At 35.6% G+C, this 27744-nt stretch overlaps 1 protein-coding gene across 1 annotated transcript in view; it reads right to left on the reverse strand.

Annotated features, from left to right (window-relative positions):
• Positions 1–27744, reverse strand: part of MALRD1 (MAM and LDL receptor class A domain containing 1) — a gene marked incomplete at both ends in the record, with an annotated part of 232350 nt that overhangs the window by 131480 nt on the left and 73126 nt on the right. The window contains 7 exons of the mRNA XM_082296361.1: positions 3009–3306; positions 5842–6089; positions 9659–9872; positions 10748–10858; positions 14307–14463; positions 24480–24657; positions 26952–27161. Of these exons, the coding sequence (XP_082152487.1) occupies positions 3009–3306; positions 5842–6089; positions 9659–9872; positions 10748–10858; positions 14307–14463; positions 24480–24657; positions 26952–27161 (1416 nt within the window). The remainder of the gene's footprint in view (positions 1–3008; positions 3307–5841; positions 6090–9658; positions 9873–10747; positions 10859–14306; positions 14464–24479; positions 24658–26951; positions 27162–27744) is intronic.

Here is a 27744-nt window from a genome sequence, read left to right on the forward strand (position 1 = left end):
GGAGCACCTCCTCCTGCTCCTTCCTCCCTGACCTTGGTGACAGCAAAGCTCTTTCTCATGCATATTCTCTCTCCTCTCTCTGGCTGCAATTGCTGTTGTGCAACAACTTTTCCCCTTCTTAAATCTGTTATCACAGGGATGCTGTCACCATCACTGGTGGGCTCAGCCCTGGCCTGCAGTGGGTCCATCCTGGAGCCAGCTGGAATTGGCTTTGTCAGACATGAGGGAAGCTTCTGGCACGTTCTCACAGAAGTCACCCCTGTAGCCCCCAGCTACCAAAACCTCACCACCCAAAGCAAATACAGAAACAACTGCAACTTTCACAAGGTTCAGTGTGGCCAGGGACTCTTTATGGGATCATGTGGATACAGGCAGCCCTTTACATAAGGCTGAATCTAACTCAAGAATCTTAGCACACTGCAGAGACACAGCAATAGGCACAAATAGCGTTGCTAGGACAAAATTGTCTTCGCATTTTCCTGCACACAGTACCATTGTAGCATATGAGTAAAAACTGATCTTAATACAATGAAAATTTGATAAGGGCCAGCCTAAAATGATGTTTATTGTTTCTCAGGCCCAGCAATTTCAGTGGTTCTCAGTGGCTTTGCACTTCAGCATTGTTGTTGCTAAGCAGCATGTTGAGAACAATCTACAGAATCCTGTAGTTTATAGAAAATTACAATGCTAACTATCAAAATTATTTTTTCTAGCTGTCCAGTGCTCACTTCCAGCCTTTAAACATTACTGCATATTTGGCTGAAAGAAACAACCACCTTAGAATATATTTCTGTTAATGTGCAGAATTTCAAGGTGTTTATATATAGAGTCAGGGAAAAATTCTTCTGAACAGTGAGAGCCTGTGTTATAGGTGAGAACATTTAATGACTCTGTTCTATTTTGTCTTTACACTACATTCATTGCCATATCACTCTGTGTGCAGAAATAACAAGCAAAGACACCCTAGTATACTTGTCTTACACAGGGATATGGCTCAATAAGACTCAGAAGGATCTCCTCTGATGTGTATATTACAAAGATTATCTAAAAGAAAAAATTGAAAAGGAATTGTATTAGAGCAGACCTCAAAAACTAAAAATTTCTCTCTTAAAGATGAAGCATTTCTACTTTCTTAGCAAATATTATCCCTAGCTGGAGACAAGAAAGAAACAGATCTTTGCTGCATGATCTTCTTTATCCTCAGAAACTTTTAAAAAATTGAGCAATGGATATAAGTGTTTTACTTTTGGTTAATCTTTCTTTTATTTCTACATATAAGCAGTTAAGTCTAGGGCTGCAGATTTTTGTAGCTGATCATCGTGGCCATTCTAGCTGGTTCTATTTTAAAAAGTTGCATTACAGAGCACTTCTCACAACATCCAGCATGCATTTTGCCACAGTTCAGAGCATTTCTATAGGCAGAAGCAGACCCAGTTTCAAGCAAGGATGCAAACAGATACCACTGCTAAGTAGTAGCTGTAAGTTGAACCCCTCAGTGGGTCATGTAAACTCTCATTCTGGACAAGTAAAATTTTTCAATATTAAAAATACGGTTTACTATAAGGGTGAATTTAAACTATTGCCTTAAAGTGTTGTGAACCTATGAAGTTCACAAAGTACATCTTAGATGAGCTACACCAAGAAATCAGTCTCTGGTGGCTCTTTCCTGAGATTTTAGTAGCTTTTTTATTTTAAAACATAAAAGTGTTTTGGAACATCCTTTACTATCAAAACCAAGGCTTTTAAAACTTCTAACATTGCCACAGGGACTTGCATCTCCCATTAAGAGGATAGAGTCTGAATACAACAAAAATAAAGAATCAGAAACCTTGGCTAGTGTTCCTCCTGGAGTAATGTTAATATAAAGCTGAACTTTAAAACACCAATTTCATTTGCAATAAATTTCAATGACAGGCTGGGCAGAAGAAGCCAATAGTACTGTAACTGGCACCTTATCAGAGAGGTGTCTGGAAAATTTTGCCCATGTCTTTCCTGCTTATCTTGTGCTCGAAGTTCAGTGCAATTTCTTGGGTTTGATGTAGTCTCATCAGTGTTATTTCCCAATGCCTGAGCAGTGCTTAATGACATCCTAAAGGGGAAGGCTACTCATTAGCAGCAGTAACACAGCAAAGTTCCTTGCATAAATTAATGATCCATTCTCGTGGTAGTCCTTGACACTGGGAAATATTAACTTTGTTTTATTGATCAGAAAGACGGAGAAGCGAGATAAAATTACTTTCTGCAGCCATGCAGGAAATTTGTAGTAGGCCCAGGACCAAAATGCATCTCCTAAATTCCACTTCAGGGGTTACATTTCAGTAGCTCTGTGATAAATGTGAGAGGAAAAAGATTTGTCCTGTTCTGTCAAAAAGATTCTCTCTTTCATCATTTGTATCCAAGCAAATATTGTTAATGTACAGCATCAGTGCTTTCATGAGTAGCTCTTACCTTGGGGTTATTGGGATTCATCCCCATCAAAACTGCATTATTTCTGGTAAATGTTTTCTGAGTCTTATTTCCCTAGTGCAGTAAGTGAGGATGGTGCAAATAATTGCACTGATGCTGGCACCATACCACACAGGCAGAATATGGATATGGTGTCTAAGCAGTATTAGTAGCAATTCCCACCAGCAAAAAACCATTTAAGCCTCCTGGCCTTATTGCAAATTACCCACATTAGCTCTGTCCCATTCAGTTCTTTATTCTACAACTCTATTTTACAACTTTTGATAAATAGATCCTACTGAATTAAGCAGGATTTTGGCTAACTGTACGTGGCTGGACAAGAAACTTTGCAGATTCACAAGGGTTGACTCAGTACCCAAACAATTATTTAATAAAATAATTTTATTAGAATTTCATGGGCTGTCTAAAAGTGTTTTAATTTCTACATGTCGTTAGCAAGATATGTATACTATTTCTCTTTTGAAAGAGAGACAAAGAAATGAAAGCAATGCTGCTATTCCTTCTTTCCAAACTTACACAGACTATCCATAGCAGGAACATACCTGTTGGAGGTAGCTTTGTGGGTTCTGCTGGTAAAAACTCCTGGGATGGTAAGCACTCCCTGGAAAACGTGAGGTCATCAAGTGCTATGCCATCTTTGGGACCTTTTCCAGCTATCCCTTCAAAGACAACTTGAAAATCTTCTTCTCCATCTCCAGACAGGGTCAGTGCCTTGCGCTGCCAGAAATTTCCCTGGTTTCCAGTAAGATTAAGGAGAATTTTTTCATGTTTCAATGTAGTTCTCTGGTAGATAATCAATGATCCAATGTGAGCTCCATACATATGATAATAGAAAATTATCTGTAAGCAAAAGCAAGAGCATAAAGTATGCAATACATGACTTCAGACAAATTCTGTTATTGTATTTACTCTAGTTCTTAAATTGATCATTATTAGTAGCATTCAAAGTAGGCATTAATTTTACTGATTGAACAATAATTTAATCAAAATGCGACAAAAAAAACCTGACTAGTGGCAATCTTTTAACTATTCCAAAGCCAAACTTTAAAACCAGCATTAAAATCTTCAAAAGCTAATCTTGAATCCCTTTGAATGGCTCTTGCATATAAATGTAAAAGAACTAAGATACTTTATAAGGAAACAGAGGAATGGAGTAGTGCCATTTACAATCTATGAAACAACTTCAGTTTACTGAACAATTTTCTGGTTAAAAATGTGTTTATGTAGATTTTAGAGCGTGCAATTAGAAAATAATCAAATCTACTGAGGAAGCAAAAATTCTACATGGTCATAAGAAAACAAAATAGCTAAAAGATATAAGAGGCCCTTGGAGTAGAAAACTGATTTATTTATTTTTAGTAAAAATGGTGAAAAGAAATTTTGAAGTACAAAAGACCAAATACATACAGAAAAAAATCACTGTGAAAATTCATCACCATTAACTGCACTCTCAGTTACTTAAAATTCAATATTGTATTTCTATTCCTTTTGAAGGTGCAGCTTTGTTTCTGAAAGTCTTGTATAAAGAAAAAAGATTTTTATTCATGCATGTCCCTTTATAATTGCTGATGTATATTTATTTTCTCTGCCTGAAACTTGTCCCGTTTATGTAAATGTTCCTTTTTCCATTTATCTTAAAAGGTCTAAGATCACAAATTAAATCTGTTGCAATATATGATTTAGCATTTTCTTCTCAAATAACCCATAGGAAGGAGTAAAATACTTGAAGGGACTCTCTGATCTTATAAGATGAAGTTTCAGACCTTGAAATATTTTTTTCCCTTCATACAATTTCCTGTACCAGAAATCTCACTTTGGTCATTTGACTACATGTAAGTTTCAAAACTGCTCAGAACCTTCAAAAAGTAAAATATCACAAATATGACTGACTGTTTCAGGCCACATCATGGATGTCAAGAGTTTGGTCTGTACAAGGTGCCTAAACCTGCACAATTTTGCAAATGATTTTTCATGTGATAAAAGCAACAGTTTCCCATAGTTGCGCTTCAAGCACTTAATTGCATTTAATGTGTGATACATCATAACAGTACAGAGGTAAACATGTCATTCTCAGTTATTTTATTTTTTTTGCATGATTTTCTCTTCATAGAAGTTAAAAATGGAAAAGGTATTTTTAGAGCATAAAACCAGATAATGTAGAGAAAGAGATACTCTCAAATATAATGCTAGAATCAGAAGGCTGAGATCTCCACACTTGTGTAAGCAGAATTTTTTTTATATATGTATTTTAGGCATAAAAAATTAACATGGTTCCAATTTTGAAGATAATTTTATAATGGCTAGATTTATATAATTTATATAGATTTATATAATGGCTACTGAATATCATAATTAGTCAAGTTTTCTTTTGAATCATACAATTGTTTGATTTTATGTTTAATACTTGACTTTCTTATCTATAAAGAGTTTGGAGAGTTTTCAGACAGAAGTATTTCAGTAAAATGAACTGGTTAAAATCTCAAACATAAGCAGAACACTTTCCGAGTTTTAGACAAACTCTTTTCTTGTTTTGATTTTCCTCATGAATAGTATGAGATAAATGAAACTAGAGGCAAGTGACCAGACATTTTGCACAGAGATGTCACCTTCATAGCCAGTAAATTGTTTAGGACTATTTCAGTCTAAGACAGTCTTCCTTTGATGAGCATATTTCTGTGATCACACAAACAGTTCATTTCAAAAGCTTTTTAAAAAATGGCCTAATCAAAATTATCTTCTTGAGAGACCTACTTATTAGATGTATAAAGGCGAACTTGAAGTTCAAAACAAGGCATGGCTAAAGTTTCTGGAAAATTATATTTTTAGCAAAGACTATAAAAGATGTTATCAAAATCAGGAAACTTTTTATTCCAGGTTTGCAAAGAAATGTTCAAGCTGAAGTCACTACAATGTGCTGTACTGGTTTGGAAGATCAAGGCTTACACTTCTCCATTCTCCAGAGAAAAGCTGGTGACAAAATCTGTCACACACCCCTTTGCAGTTGTATTCTCTGAAAATCAATTACTACTGCACTTATACACACTTTCTCCATAAAATCAGAAACCCTTAAATAGTTGTTTGTTACTTTGGACAGGTTGCATAAGACATGGTAAATCAGACACTACCTTCACTGTCAGCTTCATCTGAATCTCCCAGCGTATTCATTTACTTCCAGAACAATTCTCCTGCACCAAGATATCTCTTTTCTTGTGATTTCAATGAAATAAGATCAGATCCTGACTTCTCTACAACAAGATGGGTTGTTTTTTCTCAAGAATTAGTTTAGTAATCATCTTTAATCATTTTAGGAGTACTCCCTTGGTGGAATCTAGAAAGCAAATTCTTCATTCCTGCTACTACCACACCCTCACATACCTTGCAGTTTTTATTCCTTCTGCTTAGGACTGGACTAGAAATCCTAGCTTTCTGTCCTGGTAGCTGAAAAAATGAACTCTTTATAAAAATATAATGACCAGACGGCTCTTGCAGTGTATGATCAGTAGCTGGTCGAGTGCCCAGTTTTGTAGTACTGCTAGTTCTGAGGTGCCAGTCAAAATCATCATCTTCATCTTGCTTCCATCCACAAAGTTCAAACTCAAAATTGCAATGCCCAATAGATGTACCTGAAATTTATTTGCACACACATGAAAAGAGATTTATTTTCAAGTAGTTAATTAGGTACATATAGTACAAGGTAGTACTCAAATCCATGGGGAAAAAAAAGCTTCACTATAAAAAAATAATATCCATGTATCTCATTAAAAACAGCTTTTTTAATGTTCTAGACTATAATAATAGGATAGATATACTTGCATATATATGAGGTGGGTCTCAGTGCTTTTTTTATTACAGTCAACAGAATCCTTGGTATAAATGCAACCAAATTTAGTAACCTATTTTAGCTCCTTAGGGTCTTAATTGACCTCCCTAGGGCGTTCAAGACACATGCAGAAAACCAGCCTCTTTCTGAAGGAACATGTTAAGATCAGGTGAGAACAAGAGCAAATGCCTATATCTAGGGAACAGATACATTCAAATGAATGTATTGAGCACCATAAAAACACAGCCACTACACAGACACATATAGGCAAAACATAAACGTAGGTGTGATAACCTTGAGCTGAATCCCACACAAAGTTCGTCTACTTTTGAAAAATTCCTCAATTCACTTGTATTTTATTAGCCAATATAGAAACACGGATAATAAAGTTGCTGGTGGATTGTGTCCAAAGAAGGGTAAGGGCCCAGAGCACAGGTCTGATGAGGAGTGGCTGAGGGAGCTGGGGGTGTTTAGTCTGGAGAAAAGGAGACTCAGGGGTGACCTTAGTGCTCGTGACAACTAGCGGAAGGGAGGTTGCTAGGAGGTGGGGGTCGGTGTCTTCTCCCAAGTAATGGGTGCTAGGAGAAGAAAAAAGGACCTCAAGTTGCACCAGTAGAGACTAAGATTGGATACCAGGAAAATTTTTTCACTGAAAGGGTTGTCAAGCATTGAAACACGCTGCTCAGTGAAGTGATTGAGTCACCATCCCTGGAGGTCTTCAGAAGGCATGTAGATGTGGCGCTTGGTGGTGGAATTGGCAATGCTAGGTTAAGTGTGGGATTCAATGATCCTAAAGGTCTTTTCCAACCTAAATGATTCTATGATAATCTACATTTCTCCTTAAGTTGTACTTAATGCCTAGAAAAGGAGAAAGCTGTCATAATTTTGGTTGATTTTTATACGAAAGAACATGCGTTTTTGAATCTTGAATGTCAAAACAGCCATCATGGTGAGTAACCATGTAACTGTGCACATAAATTAAGGTTAAGTCAATTTCATCATGCTACAAGTTTAAGTTCTGTATATTTTTCTCTCTATAAATGTATAAATTCATTTTAATGTTTACCAAGACTAAAATTGCTGAAGTAGGCTGGAATTTCAGCAGAGACTTCAAGAGACTTTCAACTGTGCCCTGAATATTCTTACTATTATTGCTGAAAAGGAAAGTGCTTTGAAGATAAATTCGGAAACTGTATGGATCATTTTGTAGGACAATATCAGAAATTAAAAAAAGTCTCTTCCAAAATGTAAACAAAGTCTGAGCCTATTCTGAGGTCTTATAAAGTTCAGCCACTTGAAAATAGTTTTATTTAACTAAAAGGAACTCAGAAGCATCAGTAATGAGGCCAAGGAGCTAGAATCCATGGAATCTAGACATGGACCAAAACAGGACAGAGACCTACCACAAAAATTTCAGGCTCATATAAAATAAAATAAAATAAAATAAAATAAAATAAAATAAAATATTTCTTTTTTTAAATTTTAATCTATGAATGTCATAAAGAGAAAAATTTAGAAACTATTTCTTAAAAATATGAGCTATTTAGGAAAACTAGCTTCACTGTCTTTTACCTTTGTCTGCAAATACAATGCCATTTGAAATAACAATTAAAACCAACCCAAACCTGATGTGCTAAATGATATGATTATCTTTTATGAAAATCCCAAATTGTAGATTAACTCAAGTGAATGCAACTGCCCATAAAATTCGTCATAATCATATTTTTTAACTGATTTAATTACTTAATATTTCCAGATTATTCAGAAAGAAATTCCTTCTATTATTTAAAAATTCCATCTTAATAAAATTCATGCATACAGCTGACCATTTTATTTTAAAGACAGGTTTTCAAGAATCAAGACCGTAAGGCATGAGCACTAATATCCCTGATGATGCTGTATATATTGGATATTACTTTATCTAAATTTAGATGTCCTTGTAGGATCTCTAGAGTCAACAAAGAGAAATACTCATATCTACAGGACAATTTATTTAATCTAACTCAAACAACTGATTTTAAGTTGCATGAACTTCAGCCTGAAAGCAAGTTACTCCACTGATGAAAGAGAGAATTTAGACAGCCTGCTTAGAAGCTCAAGTTTATGCAGAAGATTGTGCACTTGCATATTAAATGACTCCGATGCTTTTGAAGCACCATAATGCTTCACTGTAAAGCTTACAATAAAGATGCAATTAGGGAAATTTTTTATAAAGAATTTTACAATTTTTTTCATTACGTAAAAATAATAATTAAAAAACATGTTAGAGGAAAGCATTCACTCTGTAGGGCTGGTTCAATTCATCTCTTCCAATGGGAAATTCGAATAAAATCCTTATTGTCGTAATTGCAAAACTAGATCCCATCAGTTTATTTGAAGTATTTTGCCCTTAATGCTTCAGTTTTTACTTGTCTGATGATATTTCATGGGAAAGACAGACAATCCAGAAAACTAAAAAAAAAAAACCCCAAAAAACTCCATGAATAAACAGTTTTTGAAAATTCCAGAAAATAAAAGCCAAAGTTTGAGAACCTTTTTCAACAGAGTAATAACAACTTGGAATACTCCTCATTTTTAGTTGCAGAAGATCTGAACTGGTCCCATATAGGTTAGTGATGTACTCTTCCTGGACTGGAAATCATTGAGTAGTTTAATAGTATGAAAATAATTTGCAAAACATGGTTCCTTTGCCATGTACCCTAGTTTTTGTAGGATATCAGCATACCTTTGCTTCATAGAAATGTATTCACTGAGAATTTGATAAACTGAATTCATAATCTTAATAAAAATGAGGCAACTGTTAATATGGTACCAAACAATGCAGATTTGATTGTGTGAGTAGTAGTATTAACATCTATATATATATTAATACCATATATTGTGATCCAGGAGGAGCCATTTGGTAGGAAATATCATTCTTTGAATCAGATACTACACATGCTGCTTCTTGATATGTCTTGTAAAACCAAAATTGTACAATATTCAGATTAAAATGATTTGCTGAGACCTGATAACCCTTGAAATATCTAAGAAGGTAGGTCCCTCATCTCCCAAAGGCATTATGCTTGAATTATTTTTTTCAGCTTTAATACATTCTTTTCATATGGAAAGCAGGATAATTATATTCTGCTTTTAAAGACAGCTGCTTTCTGAGTTATTTTAATAAATTCATTAGCAGTTCTTTGTATTTTCATTCGTGTGACTTTAAATTAAATAATAGTAATTTAAAATCCTTAAAAGCCAAGGAATAGAATTAAATTATTACCTTCTTGTTTGCTTTCTTAGCTGAGCTGTCAAAAACATTTGAGTAATAAAAATTCACAGCAGGCAGGTTATTTATGATAATTATATTTAAAAAACTACCATACTTACTGCAAATACTAGGGCTTTCATCTGAGTTATCTGCACAGTCATTTACAAAATCACACAGATTATTCTTTGGGATGCAGTACTTGTTGGCACACATGAATTCCTCTGATGTGCAAGGTTTGTCTGAGATAAGCAGAGGGGAACAATCTTCAAAGGTAATATCATCCACTGCCACGTCTCCCATGTAACTAACACCACGTTTTGCCCTGAAAATAACCTAATAAAAATTACAGAGCTATTACAGTAAGCCACTGATAAGATAGAGAACAGCTTATACACACAACATGAAAAGAACAGAGACTGAACTTGGTCCTCACAAATCTTTTCATATGAAGTGGTCAGTTCTTACTGTCAAAGCATAATTCTATGAAATCTTGTACTACATTTGGTACAGATCTGTCACTACAGTTATTAAAGGACCATCTGCTAACATTACCAAGCCCACAAAAAAAAGGAAATAAGTCATGCCACTCAAAGACATACTAGTCCCCACTCATCCTGAATTAATGGAAAGGGTACCACCTACTTCTGCAAAGTAACTCTGAAAAAGACTAGCCTGCCATCCATCATTTATTCCTGTGAATGTAAAAAGAATTTTTAAATTTCATTAAAATTCCAAGACAGAAGTATCAGGAAATGTAACTCTTTTAAAAACATGTTACTGACTATAGCTGGGTTTTTGGGATTTTTTTTCATAAATCTACAACAAAGCAAGCCTCTAAGAGGCTTGGGAATCTGCTCTGATTTCAAAGAGAACATCATACTCAAGGTTCTTTTTTCAAAACCCAGATGTTTTTACTTACTGCACACTAAGGAGAAAGAAGCAGAATATTTTAAGCAGAGTTGGATTCAAGGATCGAAGGGATTCTCAGTCTTAAAAAAGGATAGCAGTCTGAGATTAAAGAGGAGTGAGCAATCTCCAAAAATTTAGTCCTGCTCAGATAACCAGTCAGACAGCCAAAAAGACGATTTCTTCTATTCGGGGAGAGGTACATGTGTGGTGTAAAAAGGGAAATGAGAAGGTGAGGAATGCTTAATATGGAAGTACTAACAGCCAGCTCTCCAGGAAACATATCACATATGAAGACACACCTGAAAATTTGAACGAATTCCTAAGAACACTTCTGCTCTGTTCCACTGGGGACCTTGGCTGCCACTTTGAGTCCATAGTTTAGAAGTCTTGTTGCTGCTTTTACAGAGTACCTAAAAAATGAAGTAATTCTAGGTCACAAAAAAATGTTTCCATTACCAACACACTTAAGAGTCCTATAATTGTATACAAGAGTACGAAATTGTCTTGTACATCTAATGTCTATTCCACCTTTAAAATTCACAGAATCATAGAATATCTGGAATTGGAAGGGGCAATCAAATCCAAATCCCTACTCCTTGCAGGACTACCTAAAGCTGAATCATATGACTAGCACTGTTCAGGTGCTCCTTGCACTCTGTCAGGCTTGGTGCTGTGCCCACTGTCCTGGGGAGCCTGTTGCAGTGCCCAGCCACCCTCTGGGTGAAGAACCTTTTCCTAATGTCCAATCTGACACAAATGGAGATGTCAGTGTAAATGATTATACTAAGAAAATGATGCTTTGAGAATTTCTGATCTCCTCATAAACATACCCAGCCCAGAGCCTTAACTGGACTAACATATCTTATTAATTTATCCAGAGTGGCTAGCAATGAATAAAAATTGGTCATTAGTGGGTTGTGATTCAGTTGTACAACATGGAAACAGTGCTAACAAGACTTACTGAAAAATATATTTGTTCATGCATACAATTAACTGCTCTTCCAGGATAGATTTTCTTGTCCTTTCTCATGAAACATTTTGTTTCTTCCACAAATAAATTTTTTTCTCTTTTTTTGTAAAGACCAAATTTCATCTGTCTGAGCAATGAAAGACTTTTAAAAGCCCATACCCTTGTAAACAGCAAATTGGGGAATGATAACACTCTTCAACATGAGCAGAAAGCCCTAAATATTCTTTGATCCAACCTCATGGGCATCCAAATTCAACTGAGCTGACAATAACAAGATGGGTGTTTGATGAAGTGTGTCAAGCTCTGTCTCCAGCCAGTACTAGCAGAGCTAAACATCCATTCACCAGTTGCCTGAAGTACTTCTGCTTTCAAGGATTTACTGCTACTCTGTGTGATCTTCTCAGGGCAGCCCACGCATTTTTCATCATAATGGAAAACCCCCTTTTTTTTGTTTTAAATTTATGCAGTCCCATGAGTGTACATGATATTGCATAACAGGTAAGTTCTGCCAAGCAAACAGCAAATCCTCACACTAAAGAGCTTTCATTTCAGGGGAACAAAACAAATAGATAATATATTAAATTGGATAGAAAAACAAGTAACTTCTGACTTTATAGACAGGAAGATCTGCCCATAGAAGACATGAATTTTAAGTGAAAATAAATATATTAGAGAAAAAGAGATTACAGATATTATCTGAATGAATAAAGTGTGCTGAAAAAGAAAATATCTTTTTTTATTCTCAAATACAAACTAGATATTTATATGAAGGTAGATATATGTATGACTGTAGACATACATGCACATGCTCTTACAGACTGTAAATTATCTACTCTATTATATATCCAATTCCTTCATCAGAAATTAATATTTTCTATCATATCATGATAAAGGTTAAAATTTTAAAGTAAAACATGGCCATAAATTTGTGAGCTATCAGAACCCAAGGTTTCCCTGTACCTTAATGCACTTTGAAGCTCTGTGCATTTCAATTACATCACAAAAAAGCACATCTAATACTTTGGTAGTATTACCCATGCCAAGTCAGAGTACATAAACTAAATAAAAAAGGTTCCAACAAATACTCAAACAGAGGTTGCTCAGGAAAGTGACAGCAAATCAATGTTTAAGAAAATAATAGAAACACAGGAAGGTAGCCATTCATGCAAACAGCAGGAAAATCCTCAGCAATCCTACATTATATTTGATGGCATGGATGCAGACTAAGACACAAAAGTCCAAAAAATGTGGTAGTCTTGGGGGAAGATATTGATTAAAGGTCTTTTAAGCACAGAAAATATTCACATTCATACAATAGTTAGAGCCTTCTTAATATAAATAATGAGATATCACCTAAATAGTTTTATATTCTGAGTTATTCTTACATCCATTATTAATTGATTAATCAAGCAATTGAAACCAGGCAATTATTAACAGTGTGCAAAGGTCTCATGATTTTCCTTTGGTACCTCTTAAAATCAATTAGGTTGGGGGTGAGGGAGAATCAGTTAAAGAATACAGGGAAATGGTAATCTATGTTGAAACTGAGAAAAAAAAATGTCTATACTATACACATTTGCCTTTTGTGGTGGTAATACTGGCCGTGGCTCCATAGAATTTCCTGCTGATTCCTACAAAACACTCTTTGAATGTGATTCCAACTGACATGGGTTCCTACACTGTAAAGAAGCCCTGGACCCCGGAGTACGCGGAGAGGTCCCAAAGCACGTTAATTGGTCCCAAGCCTTAAAACTGAGGATGAACCATCTTTATGCCCTGATTTCCCACTGATTCTGATGAATTAATATTTTACTGCTTGCCAAGCAGCCTAGCAAGATCTTTACCTAGCTGGGAGAAATTCAACTATATTTTTTAAAAAATTATTTAGGAAAAATCCAATAAAACACAGAACGTGCTTCCGCTGAATACCTAGCAAACCACACGCAGGGTGTGTAGGTCACCACATCCCAGATTTCATTTCTAATATCAACACATATTTGTATATAAACAAATCATAAAATTTGTTTTGAATTACAAAATTATTGAGTTCTGTCAGCCTTTTATTATAGCTTGTTATTCTGAGTAACTCAGCTAGTCAGAATTTATTTGTATATTTAAATTCACATGCACTGCCCACATCCGATATGATACTGACTGCACTGGTGACTGGGTAAATACTGAGTATTTTTTTCAATCCATTCCTGATGCTGTAGGTATTTCATAGCATTCCTGGGAGATCCTATTATAAGCACAGAGCTGCATGGTAAAAACAACTGTTTAGAACAACATTGCTGTTTTCTTCATTTCTCTCTTCAGTGACTCATACAAGCTGCTAATGTGTTAAATTTCCTTCACAGAAAGCTTTTATTTTAACTGGAGTAATGAAAAGGATATGGGAAAGCAAATTTGTTGCTTATATGCCACAGAAATAGTTCAATGCTGCTTACATGAATATAATTAATCCCTGAAAGTGACATGTTCAGTTTTTCAAGGAATACGGTTCTTCTACAAAATTTTATGTCAAATTTTGATACTTCTTATTTTCATGCTCCCACATTTAGCCAAAGACCTTGATGTCCAAATACCTATTGTTGCTTTTCAGTGTCAAATGGTACTGTGTGACACAAAGCTTTTTCTTGTATGGAAATTCCAACCATAGCATGTCTATAACAGTCACAATTTTTGGTTGTTATAGAAAATTATTTCTCCAGTCTACTTGAGCTCATGCTTCCTTCTGATCATAACATGTTGAGAGCAGTAGAGTGTTAGCAATTGTTCATTTTCATTTACTCACAGCCTCGGCTTTAATGAAACTAAAAAAAAGAAAGGGCATCAATTTTCTCACAGTAATTTCATGCAGAAAAACAGAACAAAGAGCACCTCCATACCTCCAGAGAACCTACTGTTGAACCATTCATGTGATTCCAGAATATGATTTTGCATCTGGGCCCTGTAAGGGAGATAACTGGGGTAGCAATGTCAGCTGTGTGACCAAATTCTCCATTTGAGCTGTCTGCAAAGATATACCAGCCTTCTTCAGTGCACCTGCTCAGAGAAAAAGGGTTATAATTTATTAAAACAAAACATTTCACCATAATTAATTTATGATTGTAATATTTCCTTAGATAGCATCTGCTGTCTGACTATCTGGATGCAACTTAGTGTGTAGCCAGAATATAAAAAAAAAACCAACCCTTGCAAAGGCAGCTAGTATTTCCATATCAGATATTGGCAAAAAAAGGAAAAAAAAGAACTGAAGTCAACCCACAGGATCATGTAGATGTGGGTAGAGGGACTCTGGCTTTCCCTACTGCCCTCTTTCCTCAGGGAAATTAGAAGGTTTGATCCTGGCCTAAAGTCAAGAAAATCCAGGATGTTGGCTGAAATTTTGTCCCCTGAGCTACTGGGAAAGATGAAGCTGTCTTTGAAGCAAGCATCAGACTCTGAGGGTACAGAGGGACCAGAAGTACAGTTTCAGTGTTTTGGGTACTTAAGAATTAACCCCTAAAACCCTTACTTTCCAAAATAAAATGCAGCTGTTTACCAAAGCTAAGATTCTCTTCTCTCCAACAGAGTTGCTTCATGCTCAGTACTCCTCAAAAGACTCTTTCCAACAAGTGCTTACAAACCTGACAATGGAGACTATGTTTTTAAATAGGTGCTGATATTAGGTTTTTCTTTCTTTCTGGTTTTCCTGATGGCCAGGTTCTGAGCAACCACTCTGTAAAGTTGTATCACTACAGCTGTGAGAAGACAATGACCATACCCAGCAAGCACTGCCAAGAGAAACACAATATGCTCAAAGATGTCATGACATCTGAAAATCCTGCCTAATGGGAAGGGTCAGGAATTTGATAGTATAGATTCAGAAACAGGCCTTCAAAAATCCTGACAAATCAGGGACTTGTTCACTGCTTGTTAGCTGCACTGCTGCTTCTACCTCCCCTGGTGTCGCACCAGGAAAGAAAACACACATCCAAACAAACAATTAAAAAGGCAACACTTTAATGGGGCAGATCTTCATTTTGCATAGTCAGATATGTTACATGTGAGATCACTGAAAACTGCTCATAAACACAGCAGCGACCAAAGTTTGTCTGGGTGGAATCCTAGGGGGAAGAGTAAGGATCTGTGGAAATCAGGATTTTCTCCACAATCTTATTTTTTTTTCATTAAAAGACAGATGAGAGACTTTCTGCTGATGCTTTTTCTTTATCACTGAATCCTGGCAATTCAGACATCTTTATAATTGCTGCATGCATTTACTTCATCCTTTAGCCTAAGTATATAAAACATTCTCCAAATAAACTGCCTGTACTATATAACTAATAGTTGAAAGCTTTGAAAACTCGTGGTTACAGACCTTTCAAGAAGTGTGTATTTGGACAATTCATTTATTTCTCTCTGCTGAAGAAAGCTGTTATTTCAAGGTAGCAGTTTTAAGTTTCTTTTTTGCCTTGGTGCTGAGTATTCTACCAGAGCCTGGCTTGGAGGTAAAAGAGGATCCAGTTCTCTTAAGGTTTGCAAAAATATTGAAAAATTCAGAATTACTCTGCTTCTGGGAACTCATGCCTTCAATGGCCCAAGGGTGTCTGCACTGTATTTACAACAGCATTCAAAAGGACTATAAGAAGAAGAATGATAAAAAGCTCTGAAAAGCAAATAGCATTTGCAGACCTCACACTTTCCAGAGTATTCAGTATTACAGCCATGCCTCTCAGTGAGATCAGTTTGAAATAGTGGCAGGGTACAATCAATACCATGATGAAATTCAATCATCCATCTCTTATTGGTATGTTCTGTTAGACATGTCTTTGACCTGAAGGCAGGTCAAAGATCACACCTCTGCCCAGATACTACTGTCCCATAGCCCATCTTAAGAAGACAGGTGTCACTGCAAATTGTTGACCTTGTTTCAGTGTTTGCTATAATATCACATTTCAAACTAGTAAACCAGATGAAAGTCCCCTGTATGAAACACTTCACAGTGCTAGCCATTAAACATGGTGGTGGTATGTGATTACAAGAATATGAAGGCTATGCGAGCAAGTAATGGGAAATGGAGGGATCAGAAGGGGATGGGTAAGTATGTGAAGAGCATCCTTGTTCACTTTCACTCCTATCAAGGAAAGTTTTATAGTTTTATAGTTTTGGAGGACTAAAAGACTAATGTACTTGTGACCTATCTGTGTTTAAAAGGAAAGCTTTCTTCTTGTGAAAATTAACCTGCATCATGTTTGCTCACAGAACAAAGTAATTTCTCTGTCTTGAAATCTTAAGCTGCCTGGTATAGAAGCCTGCATGGAACTTCCAGAGAGGTGCATGATCTACAGGAAAGAGTTTGAAGAAAGCCAATTAACTTACATGCAATCACCTGTTCAGTTTGTCAAGCTCTGACTTTGGAAGTAAAGGATTTCTTTTTTACCTGGCCCATTTTTATTTTAAACTAGTAAGAAGGTATTCCGAAGCTTTCCATAAACATAAATTATCAGTTTCTGTTACTCTGCTCAGATGATGTTCTTCACCTCTTCACCCTCAACCTTTGTTTTTTAAGTGATCTTTGGAGAAGATAACTTTCTTCATCATGAGAGTTAATCAACAGATCCCTCCTTAAATTAATTTCTTTCCTATTCCATAAAAAGGCTCCTTTGAGTTGTTTTTTGTTTGTGTTTTTTTTTTTTTTTTTTTAATGAGACCTCAATAAGTTAATGGTAAGAACTGTAAAACAAGGTATTTTTCAACATTTATAATAGTGAATAAATCTGGCTTGTAGCATAGATCTTATGTAACTGCTGAAATTCAGCCGAATACAGGCAGGCTCCCCTGCCAGTAGCTGCAGAGGTCAGGTCAATTTAGAAAACTAACCCATGGAAAACCTCTTAGTTGGCAGCTACACTAGGTGTCATTAAAATCTAGATATTTACCCTTTGAAAATAATTAATTTTACCTCTGTACTAGAAGCATTCCCTATACAAAGACACTCCTGTGCCAGTCCAAAAATCCTAATTAATTTCAAAGGGAAATTCACAACATTGTAATGGATATAAAATTTTCAACATGAACAACTGACCTATATTTGCATACTTATCTTTGTTAATACCTTAATATTTCAAATATCTTTTAAACTGTATTTGGCAAAGAATGGACATTCATAGAAGAATCCTCATGCATTTTCCCCTTCAAGGTATTCAGAAGAACACAATGAACTGAATATACTAATTAGGGAAAGATTAGGTGGGTTAAGAAAAGTTGGAGATCTATCAAAAAATTAGGCCCATCTTAAATCTGGCACTGCTATCAAGTCACATCTCATGCTGTGAATTATACATTTCACAGTACTAATTGTCTATTGTTGCAGTGTCTAAAAGTGGATCGAAACTTATTCAGATGCTGTCTTGTACAGCAAGTTCAAGCTCTTATTTAATGAATTGTTGGACATCTCTCAGTTTTAAAGTGTTAATTCGTCCGTGTATCTTCTACAAATTGTTTGAGAACGTCTGATTAAACACTTAAATGGTCTTATAAAATAGCCTTTACTCATTATTTTTCCCTAGGACTGAAGGCTAAACTTGATTAGAAAAGAAACAACTCCCTTTCACTAAAAAGTTCTGATTTCCTTCCAAATCTCAGCAATAATGAGAAAAACAAACAGAAAACATAAACTGGAGAGGGAAATTTTAGTCAGAGTTACAAGTATCCCAATGATCAGCATACCCTACTAAACTTCAAAATTCAGAAAGCAGCAGCCTCCACGTGCTCCATTTTTCCTGATTCTCTGTGTCCATAAACACTGTGCAGTATCTATGTAGCAAATCAGAGCCCCACACCTATTGCACCTATTATGCATTGAAAGTGTTCCTCAGCTCTCCACCACCATCTGTCTGGGATCTGCCAGGTGTGAGTGACCTGCAATTAGAACAGATGGGTTTCTGTATAGAGAAAAAACCAAAATAGTGGTCAAGAACACCCAGTAGGGCACTAGGTGACCTTCAACAGAAGCACTCTCTTGACCAAAGGGGAAGGATTGTGGGATATTGGACGTTATCAGGAAAATGTGGGACACCAAAGCTCAAGCTGATGGTTTCAATCAGTCAAGACAGTGGCTTCAGTTTGCATTTTCCACATCCTTGGCACACTTTATCAGGGAAGTGAGGCTAGGGGAGATAACTCTCTTCTCTAGCTTCTTTCCCCCAAAGCATAAGTAATCCCCTGACAGAAGTTTTGCTAAAGTTAATTCATTAGCAGGTTTTTGGTTTTTTTTTCTAGATTAGCTACAATTTCCTAGCTAAAAACATTTCATCAAAAGATTTCTGAGAAAAAATTTTAGCTAATGGAGAGTTAAATTCTAACCTTTTAATTCCTAAAAAACATATTTATGAGAAAATATTTATATTTTTGTCATTTTTTCTTGTACTGTCATCAGAATATAGCATTGATATTTTAATGCCTTATATATTTGACAAAAGGTGGTTGTAAACTGTGATACTTTGACCTTTCCATCATACTAACTTCATTTTCTGTTGACTCCTATTAATTCTTGTTTATAGTGTCAAAACCAGATGATATGAAAATTCTGGCAAAAATTTAAGAGGGTATAAAAAGAAAACTTGTTATATTTTCTAGCAAAAAAAGTTGCAATACAAATATATAGCATTCAAAATTAATTATTACAATATTCCAAAGGAAACAGGCAAAGAATGAGGACAGTTTAATCTTTATGTGTTCATCTATAGTCCAATGCAACTTCAGTATTAAGTGTAAAATGGGGAAGCCATGTAGATATTCAGCCTTTTACTTGAAATTTGTCTGTAACGTGGGAAACTGCTCAAAGGTGAGTAGAGAAAATTTAGAACTGTTACAGGAAGTGTTATAGAAATATATATATATAAAAATAGAATAATCCTTCTGTAAAAAAAAAAAAAAAAACAACAATCCCCAACATTTCCCACAACATTGCATCTTCCTGGAGAAATAACAAAAAATGCTACAAAAATTCAGAAGTGAAAGACACCTTAATATGCAAGAATTCATTCAAAAAGAAATTGATCACTTCCTTTGTGGTGTGGGTAACAGCTCCTCAGTGCGCTACCCATTATTCCCATTAGTTCAGCCAGAAGGCCACAGGTGTATAGGAAGGAGAGGGTACTCGTGGTGGACAGTGCCAAGGTTTTACTTAAGGTTTACAGCGACTGTGAATCTGAAAGAAATATAGTAGGGCACAAATCTTTACAAAGCATGAGAAGATTTACTATGAGAAGGATGGAGAATGATAAAAAAATACCTTGTTTCTTTCCTATCTGTACTTGTTAGATATTCAGTGTCTACATCAGAAATACTTTGACTACTTATCCTGCTGTAGATAATATAGGATGGCCTATTATAGGTCACAATATGTGAACAAAACCTTCACAGACCTCTTCCTGCAGCTTGACATATAACATATTCATAGGCTTAAAAAATTTCTGCCTTGAATAAAGATTGTTGCAGCTGTGAGGATGTTGTTTCAGAAAAATAATCTATATTCAAAATTAAAATGTTATGAAATATGTAATTTCCAATATTCCTAAAGGACAATAAGAACTCCAATAATTTAATTAATTCTACGCATGAGAGAAGGATTTTCTGCGCTGAACACTTCCAACCACTTAAATATTAATAGGTCTTAAATAGTCGGTAACTAAAATCTGTATCTAACAACTAGAAGAAAAAAAAGAAAGGAAAGTTTTCCTTGAATGAAATGTAAGCATTTCAGTATGGATTAAAAAAAATTAAAAGAGAAAAGAGGGAGTGAACTGTTGTTAGGAATGCAGATTTTCACTTACAGCCATATGTGATAAATTACTTTTAATGTGGTTATCCCAAAAAAGAGTAAGTTCTCTTATGATTTGAAACATTTCTTTTTCCTAGTAATCTCTCACATCCATTAACATTTAATATTACGGCATAATAAACTCAGAAATAAAAAAATATAATATGACTGTCATGCCATAATAAAGCAGACATAAATTTTTTGGAAGACTGCTTTCTGAAAGGATGCCATAGAGCTATTTCCTACTGCAGAAGCCAACCTCTACTTGTGTTTACAGCTGTATGCCAACAGACAGAGTTCCTTGCATAGTGCTACAGAGAAAAAAATTCTATCCTTGTCACACAAATACAAGATTGAGTTCAATAGTTAATTCAAACTGAATGGAACCAAAGGTGCTTAACACACCAAAACACAAGTCATACTGAGACCTGTAACTGGACACTGACATCGGAAAATTGCTCAAAAGAAAACCACCAGAAGTGTGAGAAGGAATTCTTGTACTAAATAAAAGCATGGTATATTTATTATTGGATCCTGAGACTCAAAATTCTAGAAGAAAATTTCTATCTGTGACCATACTCCAAGTGTATCACATAAAACTTTGATGCCTTGTTTTATATAATAAATACGAATTCCAGAAAGAAAATGAGTTGGCAAAGTTTTACTGACACAGAATGATTAAAGTCTTCACAGTTTAATTTATTTTCATTATGAGATTAATCCCATGCTCTGGCATCCTAACAGAAGAGGCAAAAAAAGACTTTGGGTACATTCTCTTTCTTTGTACAAAATTAGGTCTGATTAAATTATGATTACTTGCACTGAAATAATATGACATCATCCTGCAAATAATTTCTGGCCATTATCTTATTCTTAAAAGTAAATGGTATTATTTAAGTTAGACAAACAAGGAAAAAGAAACCAACAACGAACAAACAAAACCCAAGCAAACAAGTAAATCCATATATACAATACTTAATTTTTTTTTCTCCTATTTTGAAGTTCTTAGACTCTCAAATTTAAAGCATTTCTTGATAGTTGAAAAAGCTTCTGGGCTTAAGTATATTACTTAAAAACTTTAATTTTGCCTGATTTTCCTGTCCTGAATTCTGATAATGATTGTCTGAAAAGCAGACATAAAAGCAAGACACATGGGTTAAAAATATGTTCATCAGGGGAGCTATTTACACAGCAATAATTATCATGTCAGCTTAGAATTTTATTTCTGCATCCATTTTTGGTTTGATTCATTAGATTTGGTGCATGAATTATCATGTCAATTAAGTGACTACAAAGTTTTCAATTAACAGTTGTACCCAAATATCATTAATAGTGTCAAAGAATTTGCTACATCCCTATCAAGATTCTTTAAAAAGGAAATAAACTGATAGACTTATCCATTTGCTGGTGTCAACTCTGTACACTTGTTTAAGCCTACACAAACTGCCACTTTTATTGTTATAGCTTTTCTAAACCAATCTGCAATAGAGAATTCCATTTTCTAAGTATAGAAACATGTCACAGGAGCTCTACATTCATACATGAATATTGGTCTTTTCCGTGCACAACGCCAATGCCTCCTAGTCCTTTGTAGAACACACAACTGACTTTTTCTAGCTCAAGCCAGGGACTGTGGATCTCAAGCCAGGCTCCCATGGCAAACTCCCAAAATGGCTTCTAATCCTCCAGCCTTTGGTTTATATATACACATACAAGCTGTTCTCACTATTTCCAAAGTAATTACTTTCACTTAATTAATGTAATTACAGCTTTAAAGACTCACACCTCCACCTCACAATTCACCAGACTACATGCAGCTAGCCCAAGTACTTATTCTGGGGAAGCAGATGGTTTGAGTCCAAGTAGTCACATGTATTTTTGCTGAAAGAACTCATTGTAAGCTGCACTGCCAGCTACTCTTGAATCAGGATGAATCCAAACATTTCTATATGTAGTCATGCATATTTTATTTTAATTTGTAAACATACAAGATTACAGTAACACAGCTTGCCTCATCTAACTCCATGGAAGTTTGGGGAAAATGGATGAGAAAATAAAACTAAATGTTGCAGGGTTTTAATTCCACAAAACTGCTGCTCTGCATCTCCTGTTGTAATTTGGAAGGATCTATTTTCTGTACTTCTCTATAGACCAATAAACAAGGGGAAGGGGGAAACCATAGAACCAAACTGCATCTCATGTGAGACACCACAAGAGAAATACATTACAGAGTTGCCTGAAAACTGCAATCTCTATGGATCATTTACTTTCTCTTTTCATCAGTCCTTTTCAATATACTGTTTGTTGCATTAAACCCTGAAAATATATTGAAAACCAGTAATACAATTCCATGTATTACTGTGCCAATTCAAACCTATAGTGGAAAGGTTGTGAGAGGATTTACTAAGTACACATACAGGGCTGGTATTGGCTAATATATAACAATTAAAGAGCAGTCAATGAAAGATTTGACAGCTAATTTATTGTAAACAGTTGCTCTTTTTTATGGAATATACTTCCTTTTCACATGAGACCGAGAAACAACTAGGTAGCATTGCAATTCTTTGCTATTGTTGAATGATTTTTTCTGGATTTGGTATTGTTTTGGGATTTTTGTAAAAATGCAGTAATTTTAATGAAGTGCACAGTGAAACTAACATATTGAGCTCATTCTTTAATAGTGATAGAATTCAGGCTGATTAAATGCAATATAATGTAATTTGAAACTAGTAGCAATATAGCAAAGACTTTGTTGGAGTGGTCTTAATTTAAAGACCATCTCTGCACTCTATGGGCTATTGTCACAGGAAGTAAACATATGTGTCACTAGAACCAGGCAAGTATTTTTCTGTTCAGAATAAATACACTGCACAGAAATTTTCTTATTAATGAAGTTGTATTACATTGAAAATTGTTTGTACTCAATACATTTGCTAGTTATCTGTAGGGGTTTTTTATCAATAAATCTTACTGTTACTTTTAACTGGATTAATGCATCTTTTTAAAACACATTTCTTACTTAATTAAAAAAAAAAACAAACCAAAAAACCTCACACATTTAAAACCAAAGGTGCATGCAGAAAACTTAAATTTTGTTCCTGGAGATAAATGAAAGGAGTATCTTCCAGGGAGCTAGTACCTATCTTAAGCAATCTACCTAGAACGCAATGTTAATTTACAAATCTTCACTGAGAGAATAGAAATATTTTACATTTTAATATGAAGTGATATAATTTACCAGAAAAATGGTAAAATAAAAATAAATGGTAAATAAAATATCAACTAAACTGAAGTTAGCTCTAACTACAGTAGTTTTGAACTGCATTAGTCAAATATTAAATGACTGCAGGATTCACAAAACCTATTGTGTTAACTTGTACTGCCCACCCTTGGGTAAAACTGCTGGGATAAGAGCAATAGCTAACAACGATAATTAACAATAACAATAACAATAACAAAACTGATAGCAATAGCTTACAACTAACCATAGCTAGTAAGGTAGAAAAATGAGCATAAATTAGTTGTGTGAATAAAGACTATTTGAGAAGGTATTCACCTAAAACTGATCAAGAGGATGACCACCGTGAACTAAATTAGTACCAAATTAATTACAAAGCCAGATTTCAAAGGAGGAGTCAGCTTGAAAAGAAGTGTAAAAGTAGGATGAAAATTTTTAGTAGCAGGGATTGATAACGCAGTGCAAAGAGCAGTGGCCAACATCTGTTTCTGACATGCCAGAGGTCATCTTGCTGATGCCACAACCACTGCAGAGACCAGACAGAGCACCACCCCCACTGGATGCAGCCAACAGCCTGCAGCCAACTGCTGGGCTGGGAGTTTGGCATGCTACAAGGAGGGTGATTTCTCATGGCATGTGTACACATAAAGCTGGAGCAGCCATGTCTTCCAAACTTGCTTTCCCATAAGTGGGAACATGCTCTCCACATATCCTGTGGGAGGAGTGAGTACACATGTGCTTCTCTGAATGGGGAGGTACTGAATCTTTTGGGAATTACTTATAGAAAGGTGTTTAGTAATTTTTATCTGCTTATTAATGTTTTTTTATTTTGATTCATCTGTAGTATTGATCCTGCATACCTACTTCACTGGTTGTCAGTTAATTATGTGTCATTATTAAATCAGTAAACTGTTTCCGTATTGTAAACGGAACAGTTTTTCCCCTAGACAATCTGTATGTGGTTAAGATCACACATTCTAGAAGAGACTCGAGCACCTGAAAAAATGTACTCACGTAGTATGATCGGTTAAGGGGCAGTGTTGTTCTTGCTCAGGGTAGAGATTTGCTCCTCTTCCAAGTTGCCACTTGAATGTGTTTGTGATATGTATGGAATAGTTTCTTGACATCTGTTCCAAGCCTGGTTGATGCCATCCACACAGGCCTTTATCTTCGAAGTCACAGACTTCCATAACTTTAGAGATTAACAGTGATTACTCATGTTTATATAAAAATTGAAAATTTTTAACTCATGTTACAATACAAAAAGCAACATGTAAATAAAACGCATTCAATTCATAGTATCTGTGAATACTTACACATTACTAACATGCATAGTTTTTTCCTTATAGATAAAACATGAATTATATATGTTCTCCTCTATTAGACAGATTCTAATTTTGGGAATACACCAATTTATTTGCATCACAGTATCTACCTTCATATGCGTTCTGACCAGCTTTCAGGTCATTCTAATTATCTGTCATATAATATACATGGAAATTTATGTAAAATTCATCAGCCAAGAATCTGTGAGCTGCTGTATGGTTCTGTCTCCAGTCCTGTAGGCTGATGACATTAGCAAATCATTATAAATTGTGTACAAAGTCCATGCCCAAAGTTCTAAAAAAAACCCAAACCAAAACAAAGCAGTTCTCACAAAACTTGAAAGTTACATAAAAATGCATCTGTTTGGTATTGGTGTCAAATACTGAATTGTTGTCTTACTAAATAAATATGCAACTGCCTTTCAAAGACTTTTTGCTTCCTGAGCAACTGGACAAGAAAAGTGAGCTCACTACTGATCCTCCTTAGGGTAAAGAAACCAATTTATTTTCCATTTCTGCTATGAATATTTATTCTCCAGCACATGATCCAAGTTGAGTCTAGTCACTCTCCAGAACTTTGGAACTGATTATTTACGCTTAAGTGACTTTTTTGAGACTTGTGCGAGGAAAATGAGAATTTATTTTAACCCATAAACCCATATAAAATGCTGCATCGAGAAATCATAGTTTGTTGGTAGACTGTGCCTGATACTTCTTTCCTTGAAGGCTAAAAATGGTAGACTAAAGAGAGAGTGAGTTTTGATTTACAGCTTGTATATCCTCACTAAGGAAGCAAACTGCAGGCAGTGTGATCTCATGAGTTGCCCATATGAAGATTTGTGATGTTTCATGAGAATGATGAGTTGCATTAAATGCATATTCCCCTTTTTAACATGCTTTGTAAACATTATATGTAAAGTGCCTCTGAGAAAGATAACACCTTCCTATGACCATATTTCTGTTTCAGTCAGGATGTTTTTAAGACCTAGTCCAGCATTGTCTTTTAAGTGATAAATTCCCATCTTAGTGATGGGAGACCTCAGACAGAGCAAATATGTAAAGGTGTAGTCTCCACAGTATTTATCTTGCTTAGAAGGAAAAGATGTTTTGTAAGATAATGTAAATTTCTGAGGAGAGAAATATTCAGAGGGCTCTGCATTTATTTCTCAGGGCCAGATTTCAAAGGCTGTGTGGTTTTTTCAGACTATAGGAAACTACCCAGTGATACTTAAACATCAGATTCATTTCTTCCAGTTATTCCCACATAAGAAACAGACATAGGGAGTGAAGGATGCTTTTCCTCACTGAGTCCTCAGCCCTGAGAGAGGTGACTGAATTCCCTACACCTTGTGTAATGAATTCAGAGTTTTCATTTTCAGTGACAATAGTCTTGCTTGCAAAGGATGATGAGGTCACTGTCTCTAGATGTCTGTCCCCCACATTAACTGTCTTCAGTAAATAGTTCTTTCAAGTACTGTTCCTTGAGGCAAAAGGAAGTCATTAACAGCTTCTAAAATGCTAGTGTGAACTGCTGCAACTCAGAAGCAACAGACAATTGCCTTAGATCTTTATGGACATCATATGAGGACCTTGTCCATTGTCCCACTTACAGCATTCCCATAAGACTAACAGCTTTACAGGCTGGAACTCACTTCTGTGTGGAGTAGGGTGAATTTCACAATAGTTGCTGCTGCTGAAACAATTTGGTATAAAAAAATCCCCAACAACCAAACAAGCAAATGAAACCCATACTCATTGAAGTAGGTAAGAAGTGGATCCAGCTCTCCCAGACATCCACCCCGAACATGAAACTCTAAAGTTATTCTCTCTTCCAGTCTAGACTAGTGAACATTTTAAGAAATTATGCTCACTTAAAATTGTCATGTATAGTTATCAATCATTAGAGAGCTGAGGATTCCTCCCCCTGCCATATTTCAGCAGTTACTTGAATTGAAACGTTGAGCCTGAATCAGAAGGCAGAAAGTGCATTACATCACACATATATTAAGAGCAAAATGCTATTATTTTTCTGGGGAAAATCACATTAAAATAACATCTAGGTGCTAATATCAAATTGCAAAGATAAGATAGAACTGCTGAAGCAATGTGTTTAAGACACAAAACTAGTAAGGTAGCAAAGAACATCATCTATTCCACTCACCACAAGCTGACTCATCAGACTTATCAGAGCAGTCAGGTCTAAAATCACACTTCTGGATCATCTGGATGCAGTGGCCAGAGGCTCTGCAGACAAACTCCTTCTCTGTGCAGTTGTTCATAGGGAGTGTGGCAGGAACTGAAGTTGCTGAAGTAGTTGTAGAAATAGTGGGCAAATTTCCTTTGAAAAAGGAGCCAAAAGAACGTTGAGCACCTGGACTAAGGCACTCTAGCTTCGTAATGGTTTCTCCCCCTGCCGCTCCCACCCTTTTCCAGGGTATAGCTTTATGGAAACATGCCGGGACAGTTGAGTTGAGCTCAGCAGGAACTGAATTGGAGCTGTCCTCAGTGGAAAGCACTAGTTTTGTCACACCATCCATATAATCTTTGACACTTGCAGGAATTTATTTACACCTCTTGCCTGTCTTTCGAATTTGGATTAACCCAGTGAATCACTTCAAAAAACTGATGCCAAGACTCACCAAGCAATCACAAAAACTGATTTTCTCTGTGAACCAAGGCTAACAGATTATTCCGATGATAATGGGGTTTTTTAACATGTTGATTACTACAAGTGACTGTGGAAATTACTATGTAACCTTCTTACCTTGTAAATTTATCCATGAAAAAAATTATTTTCTCATTAGAGAAATTATTCTGAGGTCACCACCTTGTTCCACCACCTCCTTTATGTTTCATTCAAACTCATTACCACTTCTTGCAAATCATCTTTTTTTGTCCTCCTATTCTTTAAAATGCACCTTTCTTCAAACTTACTCTCTTTTCTTGAAAACCTT

The sequence above is a fragment of the Coloeus monedula genome (genome assembly GCF_965178545.1).
Source record: "Coloeus monedula genome assembly, chromosome: 1".
NCBI classification, from domain to species: domain Eukaryota; kingdom Metazoa; phylum Chordata; class Aves; order Passeriformes; family Corvidae; genus Coloeus; species Coloeus monedula.